Genomic DNA, 23,486 nt, shown 5'->3' with positions numbered 1-23,486 from the left:
CAAAATAAGAAGTATAAAAATGTTAAAACATGATCAAATCAACTGGAGCTGCCCATCCGTGTGAGAAGTGCTAGCTACACACTTAACGGCCTGATGCGAGGCCCTTCTAGTACTTCCCTTTGGATTCCACTCCACTCCCTCCCCCACCCCCCGGGCTAGTGGCCTGCCCTGCATGTAGGAATGGCTGCATTGAATTATGTGGACAGCACTATAATTATGTCCTCTTTCTTTCATCTTCCTTGCATGACGCCAAGTGAGAAGGTGTAGGGTGAGCTAATGATTTGCCATGTATCTCTGATGAGTACTTTATTATTTGCATCATAATATTTTTTATTTCTTCCCCCTGAACATAATGCCATGTTGACAGCAAGGTCAGTTAGGGATTTTTAATGAAAACAATTATAAATTTAAAATAACTGTGTTTAAAGTATTTAACAGTCACCAAGGTCAAGTGATTATAGCAGTTACAAGACCCATGGGATATGTTCACACCAAAACAAAGTGAATAAATTACCTCAGCTGGCATGTGTAATCACTAAGTGACCACAGGGGTCAGGAAGAGTGGAACCCTGAAGACTTTCACACAAAACCAATAATGAAAATTTATCAGTCAAAGGTGGGGGCAGGAGGAAATGTCAAGAATTAGTGAGTCGAGTGATAGACTGGGAGTGCCGACTGAAGGACCAGGAAAATGGCATTCCAATGCCCAGGCGACAGCTGGAATAAAGGTCCCTGGAAACAACATGAAGACAGGCTGAAGGGGGCGGGGGGGGGGGAGCTGAAATGGAAATGATCTATACGCTATCAGCAAGTTCAAAGTCAAACCAAAGGGCACTGTGGTATAAGGATACTGTCCTTATCCAGAAACCTACGGTAGGGTCTTGAAGTGCATTCAGAGGTCTCCAAGCGGGGGCAATGAGGGATGGGATGAACGTTAATCACAAAATGATAATCTCCAACATTTACATGGCACTTGACATCTTCCAAAAGGATGGTTGTCAAACCTCACCCTCACAACCCTGTGACTACTTCCCCTTGTTCTAAGTTAAGGGAAGCAAAGCATGTTGTTAACGGAAGCACAAGGAAGTGAGGGCAACCAAACATTTATTGAAGGTCACTCTTAGCCAGAGACTCCACCAGGAGTATATGCTCAGAAAGGAGACCAGAAGCCCTAAAAGTAATGTGTGCCAATGGCCTGGAGGTAGCATGGAGGAGAGGAAGTAATGATGACCAACTAGGAAGGTCAAGACCAATTTTACAGTAGAGATACAAGCTCATCCCAGCTCTTGTGTTAGTTCACGATGTGACCCCTATCTGTCCTTCCATCTTTCTGGATCTCCATCCATCAATACAACAAGGATAACACTGTGCATTGCAACTTCCCTAGAACATTATAAGCATTAATGATCTAATATACTTAAAGGTGCTTTGAGTCCTTTGGAAGAAAGATGTCATATAAATTAGAGGTATTATAATTAATGTAATTTAAGAAAATGACTGGCCATAACAGAGGATTAGGTTCACATGGATCACAAAAGACCTAGTCATCATGTCCTCGGGAAAACATTGGCAGGCAAGTGGTGAGCACAACATGAGCAAATATTCAGTTACTCAGCAAACATTTATTGAATGTTTACTATAGGCAAGAGCCATCAATAGGAGGGAGCGAGACCGACACAGCCCCTGTTCTCATGGAGCTTGATTTCATCACCCATCCCTTCACTCAGTGAACAATTTCGGAGCAGCAGCTATGCATCAGGCACTGTTGGAAGAGTGGGGGATACCTACCCCTTAACAAGAACAAGAAAAGGTCAGGGTCCTCATGGAGCTTACGTTCAGTGAGGATGATAAATCAGGAGATACAGAAGTAAATGTAATAAGAAGACCTCTACAAGGAGGTGGCATTTGAGCTACAGACCAAGGAAACAGCTACTACAAAGGTTAAAGGTGGGTAAAACCTTGGACCAGAATGTTCCATGGCCAGAGGAGAGGGAGGAAAGGAGAGACTGGTAGGACACAAGCCCTGAGAGCTCGGGAGTGGCCAGAGGGAAGTGTGGGGGGCAGTGAAGCTGGCCAGACAGTCGGCACCAGCTCATGAAGAGCTCTGCATACCATAACAGACATTTTTTCCATAAATTAATGTTTCCTAAAAGGCATTCCACAAAATATCAGTTTGACGGGATGCCCATGGAAAAGGGTCCTGTGCTTCTGTTTCTTCATCAGTAGAAATGATAACTGCATCAACCAACCTCAGAGTGTTGCAAGGATTAAGTGAGTTAATGGAAATAAAGGGTCAGGCAATACTGAGTGCTCAATATATGTTAGTTATTACTATTAGATGATTCCAGGGAAGATAAATGGCAACCTGGGCCTTGACTGTCTCATTAGGAACTGACAGAGAACTGTAAGACACTCAGGAAGTAAGAATGACAAAACATGGTATAGACAGAGGAGGGTTTGGATGTGTTGGTTAACGGTATCATGAATCAAAAGAAGATACAGGAGAATGAGCAGTATTTGGAGGAGATATTTATTCAGTTTGAGATATACTGGTTTTGAGGTTATTTACGGACCATCTACGATCCATATGGAGATATCTAATGGCAAGTTAGATATAAGAATTGGGAGAAAGAGAGATTAAGATAAAATCAGTGCTCCAATCCGTAAGTAAAGCCTCAAAGAATTAAGTAATATCCCAAGTTTCTATATTCAGAATAGTATAGAATAAAAAATGCATCACACCCAGGCAAAAGACAAATTCCCTAAGCCTAGGAAATGCACTTTAAAAAATCTGATGTTCAAAATTGGGCAAGATGTTTAAACGCTCTGTATTCTGCCTAATATATCAAATGCGGGAAATGATACGGATAATCAGAGGCTGGATGCTAAATGCAGTGATACTGCTCTCTCGTACCCTTCTGCATCCTCAGTCCTTACCACAAAGCAGGGTCTGGCCCCTGCAACCACATTTAGAACAGATTCAAATAATCTTTGGGGTTTGAAGTCCCTTCATGTTCTGGGATACAAGGATCCCGCTCTAAAGTTTAGGATTGCATGGTTTGGGGGCTTCAATTTTCCCTCTTGGGCCACATGGTTTGGAAGAGCTAGAGACTTTTTGTTTGCTTGTTTTCAGAGGGCTCCTTTTTAATTTTATTTATCTATTTTTAATTTTGGTATGATTTACATATAATAACATGCCAAAAAAGTCACCCTTTCAAGGAAAGTGTTAATCTAGATTCTCTGTGTAGCTGACAAGGGAATGATTAAATGTATGCTGCCCTGTCGTCCATGTCTTTAGGAGATGGGGATATTTCGGAAAAGGAGGAAACAGGAGGCTGTAGAATTGAAGGCTGGAACAGGGGCATCAACATTCAGTGACTTTAGCCCTCATCCCAGCTCTTGTGTTAGTTCACGATGTGACCCCTATCTGTCCTTCCATCTTTCTGGATCTCCATCCATCAATACGACAAGGATAACACTGTGCATTGCAACTTCCCTAGAACATTATAAGCATTAATGATCTAATATACTTAAAGGTGCTTTGAGTCCTTTGGAAGAAAGATGTCATATAAATTAGAGGTATTATAATTAATGTAATTTAAGAAAATGACTGGCCATAACAGAGGATTAGGTTCACATGGATCACAAAAGACCTAGTCATCATGTCCTCAGGTCACTAATGATCCTTTCTAATGGAACAAAATCCACTCTTACTTATTTGAACGTATTCAACTATTCTGTGTTTAGGTTCATTTCTTTCAAGTACTTCACTTAATTCTATACCAAAATTGAACTATTCTTTAAAGTTAATTTTGTCCTTATTGGGAGGATGTATTTGTATATGAATTAGACCATGAAATAATTTACTTTAGGAAAAAAAAAGGTTCTCCAAAATAAAGAAGGACAAGAGGATAATGTGCATAAACCAACAGTTATTTGGATTAAACAAATGTTCTTATATAGTATTATAGACAAGAAAATAGGATGTTTATATTCTCAACACAGAATAAATACATAAGCAGCCCATAGACAATTTTTAAAATTCTGGAATCATACACTAAGGAAAAAAAAAACCACAAAAGAATTGCTTGAAAAAGAAAAGCTATTATATAAATTATACCTCCAGGAAGTAACTGGAAAAACCAAATTAAGAATCTTAAGAATAAAAAACTGAAAAGTACAGCATGTCAGATATTGTTTTTGCAAGCAAGCAAAGGTTAAGAAGTTCCATTGGTATTAAACTCTAAACAATAAGAATCAGGGAGATCTGGGCTCCAAGGAACACTCAGGCATATTCACATCTGCAAATCATGGGAGAAGTCATCTTGTTTGCCCTTCTTAAAGCCTTGAACCTTTACCTCTTTATTAGATATGACTATATGGTGGTCATAAAGTTATATGACTATAAATGGCCCAATGAGGCTGCCCCTACAAACCTTTACTGAACTATTTTGGGGGGAACTGCTACGTGCCTAAATAGAGAACAGTCACCATCATTTCATATCACTGTTTGTTTTTTTAAATTCAAACTGGATATCCCAACTTTCCTACCCATCCAATTCATAAGACCCAGTTCCCAAAAATTTTTCATTGCCTCAAGAAATCAGAAGTCTAAAATGTGTGCAAACCATGCCCGCAAAGCATGTGTATGAGTTCTTAAAAAAATTGGAAACCACCACTGACACCTGCCTAAGCCTGGTATGCTAGAGAGCATAAGACCCGAGCTAGTCGAGCTGATGGGCAGGGGTGATTTCCAAAAGGAGCGGTGGTGACACTGCAGGGGAAAGCAAGTGGGCTGGATTAAAGAGGGGCAACAGGAGGGAGATGACAGGAGATTGAGGAAAAGGTGGGGGTGGGGGGATAGGAGGCCTGGCTCTGTCAGGTTTGTGGTACAGAGGTTCCTTAGAATCTAAGGAAGAGGTGTGTTTGGTCTAGGGTGCTCGGAGAGAGGACAGTGCCAGGATTCTGGTGGCACTCAGTACTACAGAGCTCCCCTTTCCTCTGTACTATGGGTCAAGAGACTGTAAGTGGCACAAGAGACTGTAAGGCTGCTTTCCCTGAACTTCTTTCCTCCCCACATCCCTCCATCTCCTCTCCTCCCAAACAGTGAGAGAAACTCACCACCCGGGCAGGGAGGAGTAGTCCTGGCGCACTCGGATGACATAATAGTAGCAGACAACATTTACTGACCATTTAACACCTATATGCATTGTGTATCCTTTATCTCATTGAATCTCTCAATAATCCTTGTAAGTAAGAAACTGTAAGCATTAATAATTCTCCTTTTATAGATGAATAAACTGAAACAGCAGATTTCATAATGTTGAAACCAGGATTTAAACACAGGCAGACTAAGTCCAGTGCTCCTGCTCTTAACCTTACACCATACTGCCCTTTATACGTCAACACACACAAAACCACAACAGGATACACACGTGATATTAACAGGAGTTATCTGTGGATGGTAAGATTTACCAGTGATTTTATTTTTTTCTGTATCAAAAGTTACATATTTTTACAATAATCATCTTTACAAACTTTCACAATTAGAAAAAATAATCTGTAGTCATTCAATAAAAGCCCTTAAGGGGTGAAGATTTGCTGCCACTGAGGATATTCAAAATATATATGACACAAACTCTCAAATAATACTAAGAGTGTCAAGGAGAAAATACAATCTTTTTAGAGGGAAATTTGACAATGCATAATAAAAATGGTTTTTTTTAAAGTACATATTGTTTGAAACAATAATTCTGCTTCTAGGAACATATCTTATGAAAATAATTAAGAATGTTTGCAAAGAGACAGCAAGAAAGATGCTTATGACACAGGTGCATATAATTATAAACGAAGGGAAACAACTTAGGTATTCCTTAATAGAGCTCTGGCTAAATAAAATGGAGTACATCCACATGACAGACTGCTATACTGACACAGAAGGACATGCATAATGTATTAAACTTTAAATACTTACAAAACAAAAATGCATAGCTCTATTAATTTTAAAATAAAAAGCCCTTAAAGACTGAAAATTTGCTGCTATTGAAGATATTCAAAATAGAAATAGAAAGTAGAAAAATTTCCAAAATGCTAAACACCAAATATACTTTATACACTTCCAAACATTTGAATTTTTATAATGCATGTATATTTTATTTATAATGAAAATATTACTTTTGGATTTATAGCCATATTTGTTAATGTGGAACAGTGTTCAAGATATACTGTTAGGATGAAAAACAGACCTTAAAACAGTACTACTGTAAAATCTCTATTTTGATTAAAAAATATATATGGTGTGCATATGTATTAATAGAAAACATTCTATAAGGATACACACTAAAATGTTAACAGTGGTTATCTATCGCCATGGGTAATTTTGCTTTCTTCTTTTCACTTATCTCTATTTTCTAAGTTATAGGAATGAACATGTATTATGTATATTATAAAAATAAAATAAAAAGCTCAGTCTGTGAAAGCTTTTCCTACAGACCAGCTCCAAAACTTTGGACCAACAGGAGAATCACTGGGAGAGGAAGAATACAATCTCCCAATAAGATTATTCTGATAGGGGCAAAATTGATTTGTATATCTAAGATCTTGGATGTTTATTACAGTCTCACACCATTATAATCTTACCTAATGTGATTTTTCTACAAATATGAATAACTCTTTTCTTGAGATTTTTCTAGGAATCATTTTTATTCTCCTTTTTAGGCCTGGAGAAACTGAAGCTAACAGCTATTAAATGAGAATCCCTTAGACTAAAGAAAAAGTTATAATTAAAAGTTCATGGCTATGGTGCTATGTTGAAAGGGATTTTTAACCGACTAGATTGTTATGTATGAATTTTCAGCTGAAAGAATAGACCACCCAAGGATCCTGAATTTCTAATTATAACATAAAAACTAAAAATAAGTCCTTCTTCAATATTTCTGTACAATATATAGGAATCATTAATAACAGCCAATGAGATGTTATAAATTCCTTGAGGCAAAAGTAAAGGGAAAATAAAAGGAGTAGGAAAGAGCAAAACACTATATACATACAGTATTACATAATTTTAAAGTTCAGGCTAAAAGTGCAAGTAAAAAGTCTTGTACCATTACATTTATTCATTCACTCAGTGACTGAACAAACATTCATGTGCACAGATATGTGCCAGGCCCTATACTCAGAAATGGTTATATCAAGACACTTGAAGCACACACTGTCGGCCAGTAGAGGAGAGGAACAAGTCAACAATAATATAACAACCAAGGGAAGGGCCACCCAGATATCCGGCCAATGTGTTAAGGGGAGCAACCACCTCTGAAAATTGGGGAAGGTGGTGTAGAGGATGCAATATTTGAGATGAATAGTAAACAATGAGTGAGTTCCCTGGAAGGAGACAGTCACTCCAGAAAGAAGCAGCAGGGTTTGTAAAGGGAAAGAGGGGTGAAAGGGCATGTTATGTTTGGGGAATGGGAGAAAGTTTGCTGTGGGTGTAACTGAAGGCTGGAAATAAGAAGCTTGTTGTGCAATAAAAAGATAAGACCCCCTCAAGCCCACTTGTGCAATATCCAAACTGATATATGCAATATTGAAGAAGGCTACCAAAGTATTCTGAAGATGAGAGGACAATAGAGATAAATTACTAAAATGCATTAAAACAATCATATTTTAACTGACAGGAAATTTGCAGTTGACAAGTTTACTTTTAGTCAAATCTTTGATTGGGATGCATTTGGCCAAGATAAATAGAAACTGTTATAATGATCTAGTGGCTCGGATCCCAGTTCAGCTCACCAAAGCCCATTCATGACGTATCTGTAGCATATGTGAGCTAAAATATTATTGGACTTTGAAAACTGTTTCCTTGGGAAAGGTTTCTTTGTGCCTCTTTTCCACAACTCAGCAGTTCTTGGCAATAAGAAGCCAACTGCCCTCTCTGACCCCAGCCTGGTCCCCTTGAAAATAGCACTAGGTGGAGAGAGAGGCAGATGGTTTGTGGGTTGGAGGTCTGGGATGTCTGGTCAGCCAGACTAGGGAGAGGCAGAAAGCAGGGATTCTGGTGGCTCCCGCAGGGTGAGAGACAGAGGGGGACTGAGAGTTTCATTACCCAACCCACGGCAGAGATTACAGAAGAAAGGGACCAGAGGGCGCGTAGCAGCAGCTGTTGAATACATGGGTCATCTGTAACTCAAGTGTTTGTAAAGGGAAGAAATCTGTACACATAAGACAAGATTTCCCAGCTCAACTGTCCACACCAAATGTTAAGAATGCCTCCCCACCTCTCAACACCCTCCCATAGGCCAACTTGTATACAGAGGCTAAGTCACAAAATAGTTTTAGCATGAAGTAAACTCACTTTAGATCCTCTGTGGGAGTGTGTGTGTGTGTGTGTGTGTGTGTGTGTTCAGGAAGGCAGTTACTGAAAGAAATGGTTTTACCTTGGATATATCATCTCCCCTTCAACCCCTGCCAGCAGGGATCCCAAGCCCCCTGACAGGAGTAAACACCTGGGACTTGGATTCTTGACAGACCTAAGTTCATATCCTGGGATCACCTCCTAGTCGTATGATCTTGAGTAAGTAAACCATTCTGAGGCTCAGTTTCCTGGTGGGTAAAAGAACGTAATAATGCCTACTTCACAAGTTATTATGTGCATTGCAGGAAAGATGCATGTCATGGAGGGAAGGGGAAGTACAGTGTCTAGACTCTAGTACCCATGGAGGATACATGCTAGCTTCCCCCCACCTCTGCCAAGTTCCAGTCCCAACATGGCCAAAAATTATCTGATTGCCTCTCAGAAATTCATTTCCTCTCTGGCCTCAATTACCCCTTTTATCAATTTGGGGGTGGGACTCAATGACCTCCAAGACCTCTTCTAATCCTAACATTCTGTCTAGTTAGTGTAATTGTTAAAAGGGTGGCGTGTTTTCAGATTCTATTCTTAAGTCTTTTGGAGCTCCCTCTTATGCTCTGAATCCCTCTTAAATCCCAGGTACCATCCTCTTCTAGTTTCTGCCTTTTGGAGTCTACACCACTAGCTCGGTTGTTCCCCTCCACAGTTTGATGAAAGCTTTCTTTAAGCCATGGGCAGTCTAAGTACAGCACAAGCTTGATCACTCAGTTCATCCTCACAACAACTGTGGGGGTTATTATTATTACGCCCATTTTACAAATGTGGAAATCAAGGCTCAGGAGTTTAATCAACTAATCAAGGGTAGGGAATTCAAAGCCAAGTCTTCCCAGCTGCTCACAATCATGATGTGCTTCACTACCTTTTCCTCCCTCAGCTGTACTTGGTTGGAGTTTTACTTTCTTCTGATCCTGCACAATGTGAGCTTATCTCATAAATTACCTTATATTAATAACTTTGTGTGTTACATCTGCCAGGTGACATATGTGCATATTAACCAGGGCACATCGTCTCTGAACCAACAGGGACCTCATGACAGGATTCTCCGGCCCTACAGCTGGTAGGTCAATGAGAGATTCAAGATGGGCAAGGCTTAAAAGCATCTTTCAAATAACAGTGCCTGACCAAACAACTACTCAACTTCACCATGAAGCTGCCAGGAGTTACAGCATTTCTTTTAATTCAAGCCTAAAATCCGCAAGCTTCCCAGATGCCATAAGCCACTTATGATATCATGGAATGGTCAAGGAAAACAGCTCAAACTTTGGGGTCAGATGGCTCCTGGTTCACTGGCTGTGTGAACATGGAGAGGTTGCTTACTTCCTCCAAGCTTCTTCTTTTTTCCTTTTTTTTAGATTTTAGATTTTTTTTTTTTACATTTTTTATTGTGAAATATAACTAATATATCGAAAAGTGATAACTTTCAAAGTATGATTTAATAATAAGTTAGCAAATTTCAAAGAATGTTATGGGTTACAGTTCTACCATTTCAGTTATTCCTTATTGTAAAGTAACACATATATACGGAAAGGTGAAAACTTTCAAAGTATAATTTAACAAGTAGTTATAGAGCAAATTTCAAAGAATGTTATGAGTTACAGTTCCACAGTTTCAGTTATTTCCTTATTGTGAAATATAATACATATATAGAAATGTGTTAACTTTCAACATATAATTTAACAAGTAGCTACAGAGCAAATTTAGAAGCATGTTATAGTTCCACCATGTCAGTTATTTCCTTTTAGTTATTCTAGTACCCTAGAAACTAAACATTAGATAGATAGATAGATAGATAGATAGATAGATAGATAGACAGATAGATCAGTATTTGTAATTCTTTGTTAAATCCTATCTAGTCAGTTGCTACCCTTCTCTTTCATTTTATCTCAGTCTTCAGGGATAGCTGGACAGGGATCAACCTAACTTGCTCATATTGAAAAGGAGTGTCAACATTATCCTCCAAGCTTCTTATATGCTCAATGACCCTGGATAAATCAACTCAGCTGGGTTCAGGTTCCTCATCTATAAAACAAGTTTACCATTAACATCCTTGAAGGGATATTATAGGGATAGGAGGAGTGCTTTGCTTGTAGTAGAAACAGAGCTCAGCCTGGTGAGAAAGTGAAGGAGCTTGGGGGATAGTCATGGCTGTTTCCAATAATCAGTGTAATCTTGACTATAGGAGAAAGAGAGAAATTAATTAGAGGCTCGCTGAACTCCTAGTACTTGCCAAATCTGTTTGCCCTATTGTGGCAAAAGCCCTAGAGTGATCTGCCCCTGACTCCAGGCCATCTGGCAGCTACTGCTGGAAAACAGAACCTCACACTTTTCAGGTGAGAGGTTCCGGATTGAGCCAAGTGCTGGAGTGTAATCACACACCATCTCTCAGCCTCTGAGCACCAGCAGGTTGCCCGGGTAACAGTGAGCTATTCTGGGTGTTCTCTATGGGGTCCCAGTTCCTCCACTCATATCCCATGGGCTTCCTTGGACCTCACATCCTGCACCCCCTGCTGAGACCTCTTCTTCCTGCCTCACAAAGGGGAAATGAGAAGAGAAGGAACTGATCGTGCAACTGGACCTAAGCATTTTATTTCCTTATCATTTATTTCCTTAGTTACAGCACATTTCCATTTATAGAGCAGCTTCCCTTATAAAGTCTTCCAGTGTTTACTTCTAATCTACTAAATAATTCCTCTTACCCCTTTCTTGTTTTCACCCTTTAAATATCTGTTGATGGTTCATTCACCACATACTCCATTCAGTTATTAATGGCCCACAAAAACTTACTAGCAGCAATCATTTACTGATTAATCTGCACAACAATCCAGAAAGACAGATAGTATTAATCCTTAGTTTTGCAGAGGGAAACCAAGGGGAAAAGTGAGGTTAACTCAGTTGCCCAAGGTCAGTGACTAAACAAGATTATAACTGGGATATAACTGTTTTTTTATTTTTGCAAATACTTCCTACAGTACCGTTCTCTTGTTTTAAAAACCAGCATCATCAATGCAGCTAGGTAATTTGTGTTGATTCAGCTGTTACAGTTTAAAACTGTGAAAATTCACCCAAAAATAATTTTACCTGCTAATAGTTCATAAATAAAAGTTGCTAAAATGAAAGCAAATTTTACAGAGGCAGAAGTGAAAAGATCTGGAATATAGACCCAACTCTGACCACATGAGGCTCTGAGAAAGTCACTTAACCTCTCTTCATCTCTGTTTCATCTGAAAAAATGAGATTATGCTAAATGATATTTAAAGCATCTTGCTGTTTTAAATGAAATGACTGAATATCTACTACAGCAGCACAAAATTTAAAAGTCCTAATACACAGCACTGCTAAGAGCACCATAAAACTGGTACATTCATTCACTGCTAATAAATGGTACAATACCCTCGGAAAGCAAGGTGGCAATACACAGCAAAAATCATTTTAAAAATTCTATAACCTTTGACTTAGTAATTTAACTATAAAATAGTATTTTACCCTAAGAAATAAGTCAACAGAAGCAAAAACAGATATACACATGAAAATGCACATTTTGGAACTAGCCACAAGAGGAAACATTGATATCAGTTTAAATGTTCACCTTTAGAGAGGTATCTTACTAAATAAAGACGTAGCCAACAATATGAATGTCATGTTGCTAATAAAAAAGGATAAATATGAAAATTATGTAAAAACATTATAAAAGCTTACCAATGCTAAGTGAAAACAGCTAAAAGTAAAACAGCAGAAATGTACTCTATGTCAGCTATATGAAATATACATAGATGTGCAAGGTCACATAAAAAAGTCAAAATAGTCACATCATTAGTTAGATTTGTTCATTTTTAAAAAATATTTTAAGTGATTCAATGAATATATGATTTAATCAATAATTTAAAAATTTCAGAAAGCCTGCTTTGATTCGATGGAAGAAGAAATTTTAAAGTTTCTGTCTAAATCTCCCGAGTAATTTTTGTTACCTGGCATATTATGGCATTAACTCATCCAGAGTGATTTCTACTCTTCACTATATAATTCTTGGGTGTCTTTAGAATCTCAACCCTTGAATTTCCTTCCCTCACCTAAGAGATTTCTTTAAAAGTTCTGTCTTTGGATCTAGCTGTGAAAAACCTCTTGTTGCCTTGTAATGCTAATATTTCAAAGGCAATGACCTGACCCAGGAACCAACATTTTGCTATAACCCCAACCTGTGAATGTCTCTACAGCAACTACAAAGTTGTCATTATCCTTTTCAAGGTGGTTTCATATACCAAGTGTTTGGAGCTTTACAACAAGACATCTTATCTTGGTGGGGGTCTTAGGACACCCTCCAGTTTTTTTAGGAAAGCTGTTCCCAAGAAGCACTGTGCTATAGGACCGTCCTTTCGTATAAGGACTTTTATATCCTCCTTCATTTCTTAGAAATGCTCTCTTACTAGTAGGTCATTTGTACATCTTTGCTCATAATATCTGGGAAAGATTGCAGAGCCAATGAATTAAAAATATGATTCTAGGTCTCATGTGTGCCAATGAATGCCCTCATTAAAGCAGAATGAGTGAGATGAGATCGGTTTCAAAGCTTTCCATCCCTCTGCCCCAGAGCCGCCAAGGCCAGGCACTGAAAGGATGCACAGTAAAATTAAATATCTAAAAATTCATCTTTAATTAACAGAATTGGATTAAAGCTAGACACCACCGCATATCATACGAGAAATGGCTAAGCTGGCTTCCAAGTGCTCTAATTCAATTAGGACACAGTGAGTGACACTCGGACGGGAAAGGTTAATTGGGGGTGCCAGAACGCAATCATTCCTTACCTAACCAGTCATTAAACTTCTTAACCTCTGAGGGCAGTCCCAGCTCGGTGAAATCGCCTGTGTGGAGAAGGATGTCCCCATAAGGCATCTGGATACCATCTGTTCTGGAGTGTGTGTCTGAGATGCAGACAAACCGCGTGTGGCCCGCTGGTTTTGGAGTGTCATATGGGATGGGGTCGACCCTAAAGTAGACATAACAGATCCCATAACAGTTAAACATATCAGAAGCCTTGCAATTTTCATCGCACATACATATTGATTGTTTTCCATGAATGCACCCAAATAAACCGATGCAAAGACGGAAGGCCCATTGTAATAAGGGAAACACTGGGTGGAAAGGGGACAGTATCACCCACCTACAACTCCTCTGTGCCAAACTCAAAAAGCCTTACTTACCTGGTAGGAGAATTACAAGGAAAGTATATCTTTTATGAAGACGCAGAAATAACTCAGAAACCTGATAGAGTGATTAATGGTGAAGTTTAGGGAGATTGAACCCCAACTGGGGAAGCAAAATTATACTATTTTCTCTCTCATCGTGCTCCAATTGATCCCACAACTCATTAGGAAATGGATAACTAATTTATTCCTTCTTAAACATGCATAACTTAAGCAGTGAACTAATTTTCAGAGAGCAGTTTGCACATGCTTTGCCAACTGAGATGTGGGGAGTCACAGCACCTATATTTAATTTCCTTTCCATCACCACTCAATACCTGTATCTTTGTGTTCTTGTTTAGAGATTCATGAATTAAATTTGGGGAGGGAAGGTGATGCCAAAATAACAGGGTCTAAGACAAACAAACAAACCAAAAAACACTTTGGTTGTTAGAAATTTGTCAAGCTTCATCTTTACCGTACTGAATTATCTGCAGTCCTAGTTACATATTGGGTCACTAGGAATGCTCAAGTGCCTTGGGCAAAGATTCTATTCAGTACAAATACTAAGCCTTTTAATGTATGTATACATCTACATATACATTAATACATGTATAGTTTTAGAGACCTATACGCTGTGGAATTAAACTGGGGCATAAGAATCAAAAGGCAAAATGATCAACCCAAAGTAAAGAAAATGAAACAGGACATTCTCATTTAATAGAGTGTAACAAAGTGTACTAAATAAACTTGTTAAAGAAATGCAAATCTGACTCTTCAAGCATACAGTTTTAATTATTTAAGGGGTTTGTAGCCGAGTTAAGGATGCTTTAACTATATTAACTCTACACCAACAGTTTCCTTTAGTTTCTCTGTAGGAATGAACACTTATTTTGGATTGTGGGTGAAAAAACTCTTACAAATTTCAAAGAGAAGGTCACAAGAGAAGCAAACATGCGATGCAGAGATTAGAGGGTGAGGCATTCAATAAGGAACAATATTTCATATCTACCCCACCCTTGATTGTTAAAATGCAGCAGAGATTACATGGAAACCTCAACACAAGATTCCCTATACATATTGCAGTAACAACCTTTGTGTATTTTTCTTTCTTTCTCCCATTTCCTTTAAAAAAAACCTGTTTTAACAATGGCAATTTTAGCAAGGAAAACAAAGACATCAGTATGCAACCTGAATAATCAGTCTAGCGTTCCTATAATGGTTAATACTCTATTTCATTTTTTGCCAGAAAAGAAGAAGGAAGGAGGAAGAAAGGAGAGAAAGGAAAAGAGAAAGGAACAAAATGAGGAAGAGAGAGAAGAAGGAAATCAAGGAGGGGAGGAAAGAAGAAAGCCATACTAGTTATCACAGAGAGTCTGACGGGAGCCCCAAATAGAAAGTTTTACCTGGGCATAAAATTAATGGATTTTTTCCTGTAAAAGTTAGAAATTAATAACACTTTTTCCACAGAAAATTCACTAATCCACTGAAACCCAGCAACCTGGAAACTTCCTAATTTCATCCAATGTTGCTTTTCTTATATAAAAATGTTTGGTGTCTTCCTTTCCATCATGGAGGCTGTATTACATTTAGTCTTAATGGTTCCAATCTTATCAACATCGCCTGTCTTCTTAAGGTGGTTTTCTCAGAGAATGAATTACTATTCCCTGCTGCAGCAGACTGCTGTGTCCTTCTCTAAAAGTGATAGGTGACAATCCTACATCAAAAGTTAAGGTGCTCACTTGAATAGGGCTATGTGCATTTATACTCATTGTGAGAGTATCTACCACCATCTGAATGAAAACTGAATAATTCAACCACTGGATTTCTAAATATATGGATAACTTCAATATCATATTTTACCTTATATATATTTCTGCTTTCATCCTAGTAGTAACATATAGACCCAGCTCCCATTTGCCCCTTTCAAAAACTTAGTTAAGTTACAGAGTCCATCCAATTTACCAGAGGGAAATCATCATCATCATCATTTTATTAAACAGGAAGACAGATATAAACCCACTTGCTATGAATCTACCCAGTTTAGAACAGCAAATCATCACATGGTACAAAGCTTGTTTCCTAGCTTGACTCCATTTGAAGAATAATTTTCTAAGTCTATGGGGAACGCCATTCTATTTTTGAATCACTCCAGACGCCTTTCCCACCTTCCCTCCTCCTCTAGAGAAACATGTAAGTGTCCAGCAGAATTCACAATTAAATGAAGGCAAGGAAAGGGAAAAAAGTACAGGGGACAGAAAAAGGGACAAAATAAGTTTGCTCAGCTGTGAGTTGTAAAAAGTAGACAGCAAGACTAGGACAGAAGGCTCACCCACAGACACCACCAACTTGATCAAAGAGAAACAACTGGGAAAGATATGGAGGCTGATTAGGGAAGTAAAAACATATACAGACACAAATGCAGAATTTACATAGCTCCCCTGACCAAGGGCACTGACACCTTTCGTGATCCATAGAAACAAAGCAAGAGATGGTTTCAAAACCATCAGAACCCCTCTGCAGGACAAAATGACCAACATCACCTGGGGGACATTGGAAGGGAGACACTTCAACCAAGGACATTCAGAGTTGCCAATTAGATGTCTAGCACAATGGGCAAGTTATAGTGGATATAACAAAGTTGTGACAATTCTAGGGAAACTGCAATTCCCCAAATTGGGCATTTGATAACATCGCATAAAGAGACATCAAGACAGACCAGCATTTTCATTGTAACAGGGCATCTAAGGGAGACCCTGAAAGACTGAGACTACTATTGGGAAATCTACCTGCTCACAAGGTGTGAAGACCTTCACCCTACATTTCCCCCCTTAGTTAACAACTTTATCACTTACTGTTTATGCTGCTAACTTCTCAAAAGACCTAACATTTCCCCCAAGGCATCAGGTCAAATAGCCCAGCAAGTGAGTATTTTAACAAGACAATCTAACTCCACCCCCACCCACACTGCCCCCAACCAAATTCAAATAGCAGCACGAGATTTACAAGTACTTCTGAGTATACCCGGTGGGAAACAAGATGACATGGGAAGATGAGAAGAAAACACAGTATCATAAATCCCAGGGCTGGACAAAACCTTAGGGGACATCTGGTTTACCGCTCTATATGATGCTTGAATCCCCTCTACCCCCACCCTGCCAAGCTGACATAAATTTTCATTCCAAGGCTTCCAGTGAAAACAAGAACTCCGGAGCTGAGCATTCTCCTCCCCAAACCCCATTCACCCATTCTGACTTTTGATATCCCTACTTGTTAGAAAGTTTGTGATACAGATCCTACATCTCTGAGAAAGCTGGACATGGTCAAAGAGACTTGGCCTGGAGACTGAAGATTGATACGCTGTTGGCTGACATTTGCTTTGGGCAAATTATTTAATTCTTTTGAGCTACATTTATTTTCATCTGTAAAATGGGAATATTAATGCCTAACTGACTATGTTGTTATGAGGATATAAGTAGTCAAGTACTGGGGCTGGCACACAGCACTTGCTCAGAAAGTAGAGTGGCAGAATAATGCAAGCTCTGAGCCCCAGCTTCACATTTATTAACAAGTTGCTTAAACCCTATGCCTTGGTTTTCTCACCAGTAAAATGGATATAAGAATAGTACACATCCTACAGACTGCTGTCAGCATGAAAAGGGATGATGTACTTAAAACTTTTACAACAGTGTCTGAAACACAGCAGGCACTCAGTAAATGTTAGCTGCTACTCTTAGTAGTAGTATTTAATTTCTTGAGCCTCTGTCTCCCCTTCTTTTAGAAGAGATAATAACAGCTACCCTACTGGGACTTTGTGAGAAATAGATCACGCACAGGACAACACCCAGCCTAAACCGGGAATATAACCCACAGTCAATAAAGTACATTTCCTTCTTTTTTGTCAATTCCTTCTTAATCCTAGCTCTGCACTCTGAAATAACAGACAATAAGAATCCTGCCCCTTTTCTATTTGACAGTTCTTCGACTATTTGAAGGCATCGATTACAATCCCCTGAAATCTACTCTACTGTTAATTCAAACAGCCACAGTTCCGTCAACTTTTCCTTGTATGAAAGGATTTCAAGACCCTGCAGAATCCTGGTGATCTCTCTTCCTAGACAATCCGATTGGTCAGAACCCTTGCACTATAGCGCTGGAATTCATGCAGCAATGAGCTGAACACTGATAAACTCAAAGGCAAATGACAGTACAGGCTATGGAAACACAACGATGCTGAACACACTAGTGGAGTCTCCTAGAGGAAGTCTGAGCTATCTTCTTAAAACATTTTTTAATTACATCTCTAAGTTTTGTGCCGAGCCTCAATTTTTGTTCTAGGGGCTTGACTGTAAAATGCTTATGTATCTTCTTGCCTATCCAAAGAAGTAAACCATCCTCATTTATTCAGTCTTGACATATTAGTTTTTTTAAAAAGTCCATAAAAAAGAATATGATAATATTATTGCTTCCACTATAGAATCCTCTTCTGGCTATATCATTGTTCTGGCTGTAACAAATTCATACAGTGTTGCAAACCCCATCAATAGATCTGGTTTGTTACAACATGGATGTTTTCTTTAGACTATGTATTCAGTAAAAGCCTTAAGTATACAATTAGCCTATAATTCAGTCTAAGAATAGAATATTACTCTTACAAAGCATTCTAACTGAATTTCAATAGTCACCATCCCTGATGTTCTGCTTATACATTCCACTGACTATATCTCTAAAAAGTTTTCCAACACAACATTAAACCTTTCATTTTAACTCAGAAGATTTAGATAGCATGAAAGCTGAAATCACATTTGTGATGTTATACCATCCACCCTAGACATACTGTTTGATTAAGAGGGATGCAAAACCTGCCATGAAAGCAACAAATAAATAAATACCAGTCTCACTATAGTAAAATCATAGAATGTTTATATTGGAAGGGACCTTAGAGATGATCTATTCCAGTATTTCAATTCTTGAGTATCACCTTCCTGATTTTTGCTGTAATCACTTGTACTATGATTTTTTTAATTTTTTTAAGTTTCTTACAGTTTTTACACAATTTTTATAGTTATCCAGTTTTGTCCTGAGCCTATGAAGTCATGGATGTGTTGGTTTAATTTCCAACTACTCATTAAAATTTGCAATTATTAAAATTTTCATTTATGGTTTTTCCACTTAAAAGCCTCTTGCCTAACACCAATTATCCAAGTCCGACACTTTGGAAAACATTGATCAGATTTAACATGACTCATTTTACCACAAGGTAGGTCTCCTACCTTCCAGTTCATTTCTCTTTCCCCTATATTGTCTTCTTTCTGTCCATTTTAATTTGGAAGCTAAAATGTGACTTGCACTTTGAAAATAGTGAATAAAAATCATAAAAAAAAAATTACAAAATGCTGGCAAACCAACCACCTAAACTTTGGTATCCATTGATATCTAGATTATTGGAACTCACTGTCAAAACTACCCAAATTTTAGTGCCCCCTATTTTGACTCCTCAATGCTCATGTAAATTATCTAGCCAACCTGAGTCTCTTAAAATGTCAAAAAACCACATACCGCAGTTTATTGGGGGAGTGAACAATATAAAATTTGATTTTTAGAATGCTGATAAAGATATAAAAGTGATGCTTATTCGCAAAGACATCAAGTCACACGAGCAAACTGATTTTGTTTCCAAATACAGGTCTCTTGGAGGGATTACGTCAGTTGACAGAGAAGCCTCATTACAAAGAACCCAGGTTGTGGAGTCCAGGAGCTTCTGTTCTGGCTACATCTGCCATCAATTTAGTTGTGTGACCCTGGGCAAGTCACTTCCCTTCTTCAAGCCTCTGTTTCTCAAGTATGAAAAGAGGGGCAGGACCAAATGTTCCCTGAGGTTCCATGGAACAACCTAGTTCTATTAAGTAGCTTAACCCATGTCCTTTGTCTCTGCAATTCTGTTGTCTGCCTTCCCAGACAATGCAAAGATAAATGCAGTCCAAAACCATCCAATTATAATCAGAATTAGTGAGACTTTAGATACAAAGAGAATTGAAATTACAAAGTAGGGCAGCACTTCCAGGTATATCTAGTGAAAAGAGAACAAAGAAGCCAGAATTCCAGTAACCACAGGAAAACGAAATTTAAAGGAGATGTGATTTAAACTATGGTGCTTCAGAAATGGGGCTGTTTTCATTTTTCCCCAAATTATGAGCTGGTGAAATTCTCCTAGTTTAGTCTTTATGCCCAGAACAGTAACGGTGCTGAAATACAATAAGTTAGCATAACAGAACCAGATGTATAAATATATTCACATTTGTACCAAGGGCACTGCTTTCCTTTAACTGCTGAACTGCTATATCAACACTGTTCTATCACCAACTAATTATAGCTAACAAAGCCCAGTGAACGGAGTATGTCTCGTCTATTTTTTCCTAGCACAAAAGTATAGTGCTGACGTCCAATGAATATTAAGTGGTAACAATTTAATTCTTTAAGCACTGCATGCAATATGAATTCATGGTCCTTCTACTAGTGCCATTCGAGGTATTTTAGGGCCCATCAGGCTAGCTAGTGTGGGAGCCTCTGAAGCCTCTCAGATGGCATACTGTTGGCTCATAAAAATCCCATTGGAGATGTATTGGAGATGTACTGTCCAGGGTTAAATGTTCCCCTATCTTCTAACGTAACAACCACATTAATCAGTTTACCTTTCCGGACATTGGCCTTGAATTTCAGAATAGACAGCATGTGGCACTGTACAGAGTGCCTGTTATTCCAGACAATCAGGCAGTCAGTTAACTGCCATTTCCTAGGCACCTACAACCTGTGTATCAGGCGCCGTGCTAGGTCTTTGGAGGACAAAGAAGAAAAAACAAGGATTCCGCAGTTAATCTGTCAATCACTATGAACAGATGCTTATTGACATGCCTGGTATTTGTTCAGTCATTTGGTCAATTCACATGTGTTCTTAATGAGCACCTTCTATGGGTCATCCAAGGTGCTAGGTGCTGGAGAGAGAGCTGCAAGCAAGCCTGCAACGGTCCCCGAGGTACTTAAACAGATGATTTATGGACAAATGTGCAGACTGCTATAATCAACCATGAGCAAGGTGCCATGGGGTTCGGAGGAGAAACTGTCTGGCACTGCCTGAAGGTGGAGAGCAAGACAGGGGGCATTATGGTGGGCACAACAAGCAAGGCAGTTTGTCAATGACAAATACGTGCGACAAAGGATCGGCACTCAGGAACTCAAAGGGAGAAGCTGGGACTTGACTTGGGATTGAAACAAGCTCAGGACTTGGAAAATCAGGAAGACGAAAAGCGCTGTCCAGATGATAGAATGAGCGAGTGCAAGCACTGAGCATGTTTAGGGACTTGCGAATAAATTGGCATGGCTGGAGCAGAGTTGCCGGGACAATAAGCAGTGAAAGATTTGAAAGGCCAGTGGGGGTGGAGACCAGACCAGAGAGCTAGGCCGTGTGGCCTGAACCACCACGGGAGGGCATGGGAAAGTCCCCCGGCCCCCACCATCGAGAGGTGGAGGGACACAATGACAACCAGGTTTTAGGAAAACTGCTGCGGCTTTGTGCAAACGTGAGGGTGGGTAGGGGTGTGGAGAGGCACTGGAGGAAAGGAACTTGGCTCGGAATTGACTGCAAAAAATCTAAGCATAGGATGATAAAGCCAAGCCCAGGTGATATGAAAACAGAAAGGAAAGGATAAGAAGGAAAAGCAATAGAAATCCAATGATGTTACTTTAAAGAGAAACTTTCGTGGTGATTATATTATAAATGAGGACTGGAGAAAAAGTCAAAAATCAACTACAACATCCTCTGGAATTAAGTCTCCTGCAGCTCTGTCTGTCCCCACTTTTAACACTGATCTGGATACTGACATAGAATTTTTTTGAAATTATGTTTTGAAAATAATAGTAACGATAATAATGGTGAGAGATAGCAACAACTTCCACTTAGAAACTATGCACTGTGCAATGCACTTAACATGGATTATTTCTCCAAATCGTTACAGCAGGCAGGTGCCCCATTATTTTCCCATTTTACAAATGAAAAAACTGAGACCCAGAAAAGTTAAGTAATTTGGCAAAGTCACAATGTCCCTGGCTGATGGTTCTGCCTCTTCTTTGGTCTGCCATCCTCCGTTATACAACCCCTCGTACACAACACATAGTTTCAAGAGCGGACTCTGGCCTGAAATGGGGCACGTTGCTTTTAAAAAAATAATTACAATTACAATTCAAGAATAAAATGTGGATCATTTTCATACACTGGCCCAACCTGAAAACATGCTGTCATCTGGCCCAGTCCAAAAGAAAGAGCCTTTAAGAGTCATCAAAACCACAAGGATTTAATTTTCAAAATGGAGGGTTGGGCAACCACAAGGGTCGTTCCTCTAACTGATTTACATGTTTTTTTTTTAATCCAAACTCCAGCCAAGGGAGAACTAATTCTACTGTCTTTCTCTACCTTTCCAACTCATCAAAGCCAAGTTTTCCAAGGCTTAATGTCTCATAAGTAGTTGCTAATGGGCTCCATTGTTTAGTTAATTGTGCTTATCTGAAGTGCAGGTAACTTCATATTTGCATGGCTAATGGGCCTTCTTTAAAGTATGTGGCAATTTCAGTTGGGTTTTAATGGTCTGTAATGCGTTTTTTTTCCCCCCAACTTTGAGTTGACTTGATAGACTTACTTTCAAACAGTCATGGCTAAGGCAAAAAGACCATTTTTACCTATGGGACGTAATCTGAGCACATTTCAAGACAAACGCGTATTTGTAAGGCCACTTAAAATGATGCCAACATTGAAGCAGCTTTCAATATTAACCCACTACAATGAGTATTAGGCTCAATATTTATCGACTCTGGAAACTGTTTTGTGACAATCAAGAGAACTATTTTAACCTACGTCTTTATCCCCTGGTGGAATAGCTAGTCCACTGTTCAAGTATAAAAATTACAGTTTCCACACAACAGAAGAATTCATGGAGATCTTTCTTCCCTCTCTGGGAATGAATAATGAATACCTGGGTGGAGTATTTCATAGTTAAAGTTCCCACCTGATTATCACAGGCTGGTGCACCAAGAGCACAGAGCTAGTGATCACCTGTCCTGATCACCCAGCTAGTAAGCGGTTGAAATGCCAATCAAATTCAGTCTGGCTGCAATTCCAGTGGTCTATTTCCTTCAAACAATAACAAAGGGAAATGCTCTTTACCACATTACAACTTCTGGTTCACGCTGGCCAAACTGCCCAAATTTACCTGTTTATTGACACTGCAAGGTCAACTAACAGGTCTGGCCAGAAATTAGTTCTTCTCCCTAAATTTTTCAATAGTGATTTTATTCATTTAGTTCAGGGATCGGCAAGCTACAGCCCTCAGGCCAAATCCAGCCGTTTTTGTAAATAAAGTTTTATTACCTTTAATCCTTTTATGATTTCTGCATGGTTGTGTGTGTGTGTGTGTGTGTGTGTGTGTGTGTGTGTGTGTTCTCTGAATTTTATTCAAGGTCAAATAATAAGCTTGAGTTTAGGTTTGGATCTAGGCCCGTCCAGAGCAAGCTATGCAATATTCTTTCTCAGAGGTCTAGGGAAAAATTTAAGACTTTGAAATAAGGATCCTTTCAATGGAATGTTGGAGCCTCTGAAGATTATGTGAGCCCACAAGGATAGGAGATTTTGTCTTTGACTAAGTGGTTTTACAACTTTGTAAGGTGTAGATAACTGAAAGCAATGAAAATAATTATTGACTGTGGGCAAAAAGAAATTCTGTCTGGCCAACTGACTTCCCCTCTTCACCCAAGCCACTATGGCATCTATTTGTAAATTCATTTCAACTCCATATAAATTCGTAGTTCTTTGACTTCTACTCACCTGTTGTAACAACTTTCTCAGTTCTCTC

General features: G+C 39.0%; 1 protein-coding gene across 6 annotated transcripts in view; it reads right to left on the bottom strand.

Moving 5' to 3' along the window:
* Positions 1-23,486, bottom strand: part of MPPED2 (metallophosphoesterase domain containing 2) — a 190,304-nt gene that overhangs the window by 121,461 nt on the left and 45,357 nt on the right. For all 6 annotated transcript variants that reach the window (XM_037840466.1, XM_037840465.1, XM_037840463.1 and 3 more), the window contains exon 3: positions 13,210-13,391. In XM_037840466.1, coding sequence (XP_037696394.1) covers positions 13,210-13,391 — 182 coding nt within the window. The remainder of the gene's footprint in view (positions 1-13,209; positions 13,392-23,486) is intronic.

Source organism: Choloepus didactylus, chromosome 6 (genome assembly GCF_015220235.1).
Source record: "Choloepus didactylus isolate mChoDid1 chromosome 6, mChoDid1.pri, whole genome shotgun sequence".
NCBI lineage: Eukaryota > Metazoa > Chordata > Mammalia > Pilosa > Megalonychidae > Choloepus > Choloepus didactylus.
Note: the sequence above shows the minus strand (reverse complement) of the source record. Positions and strands in the feature narration are given on the sequence as shown.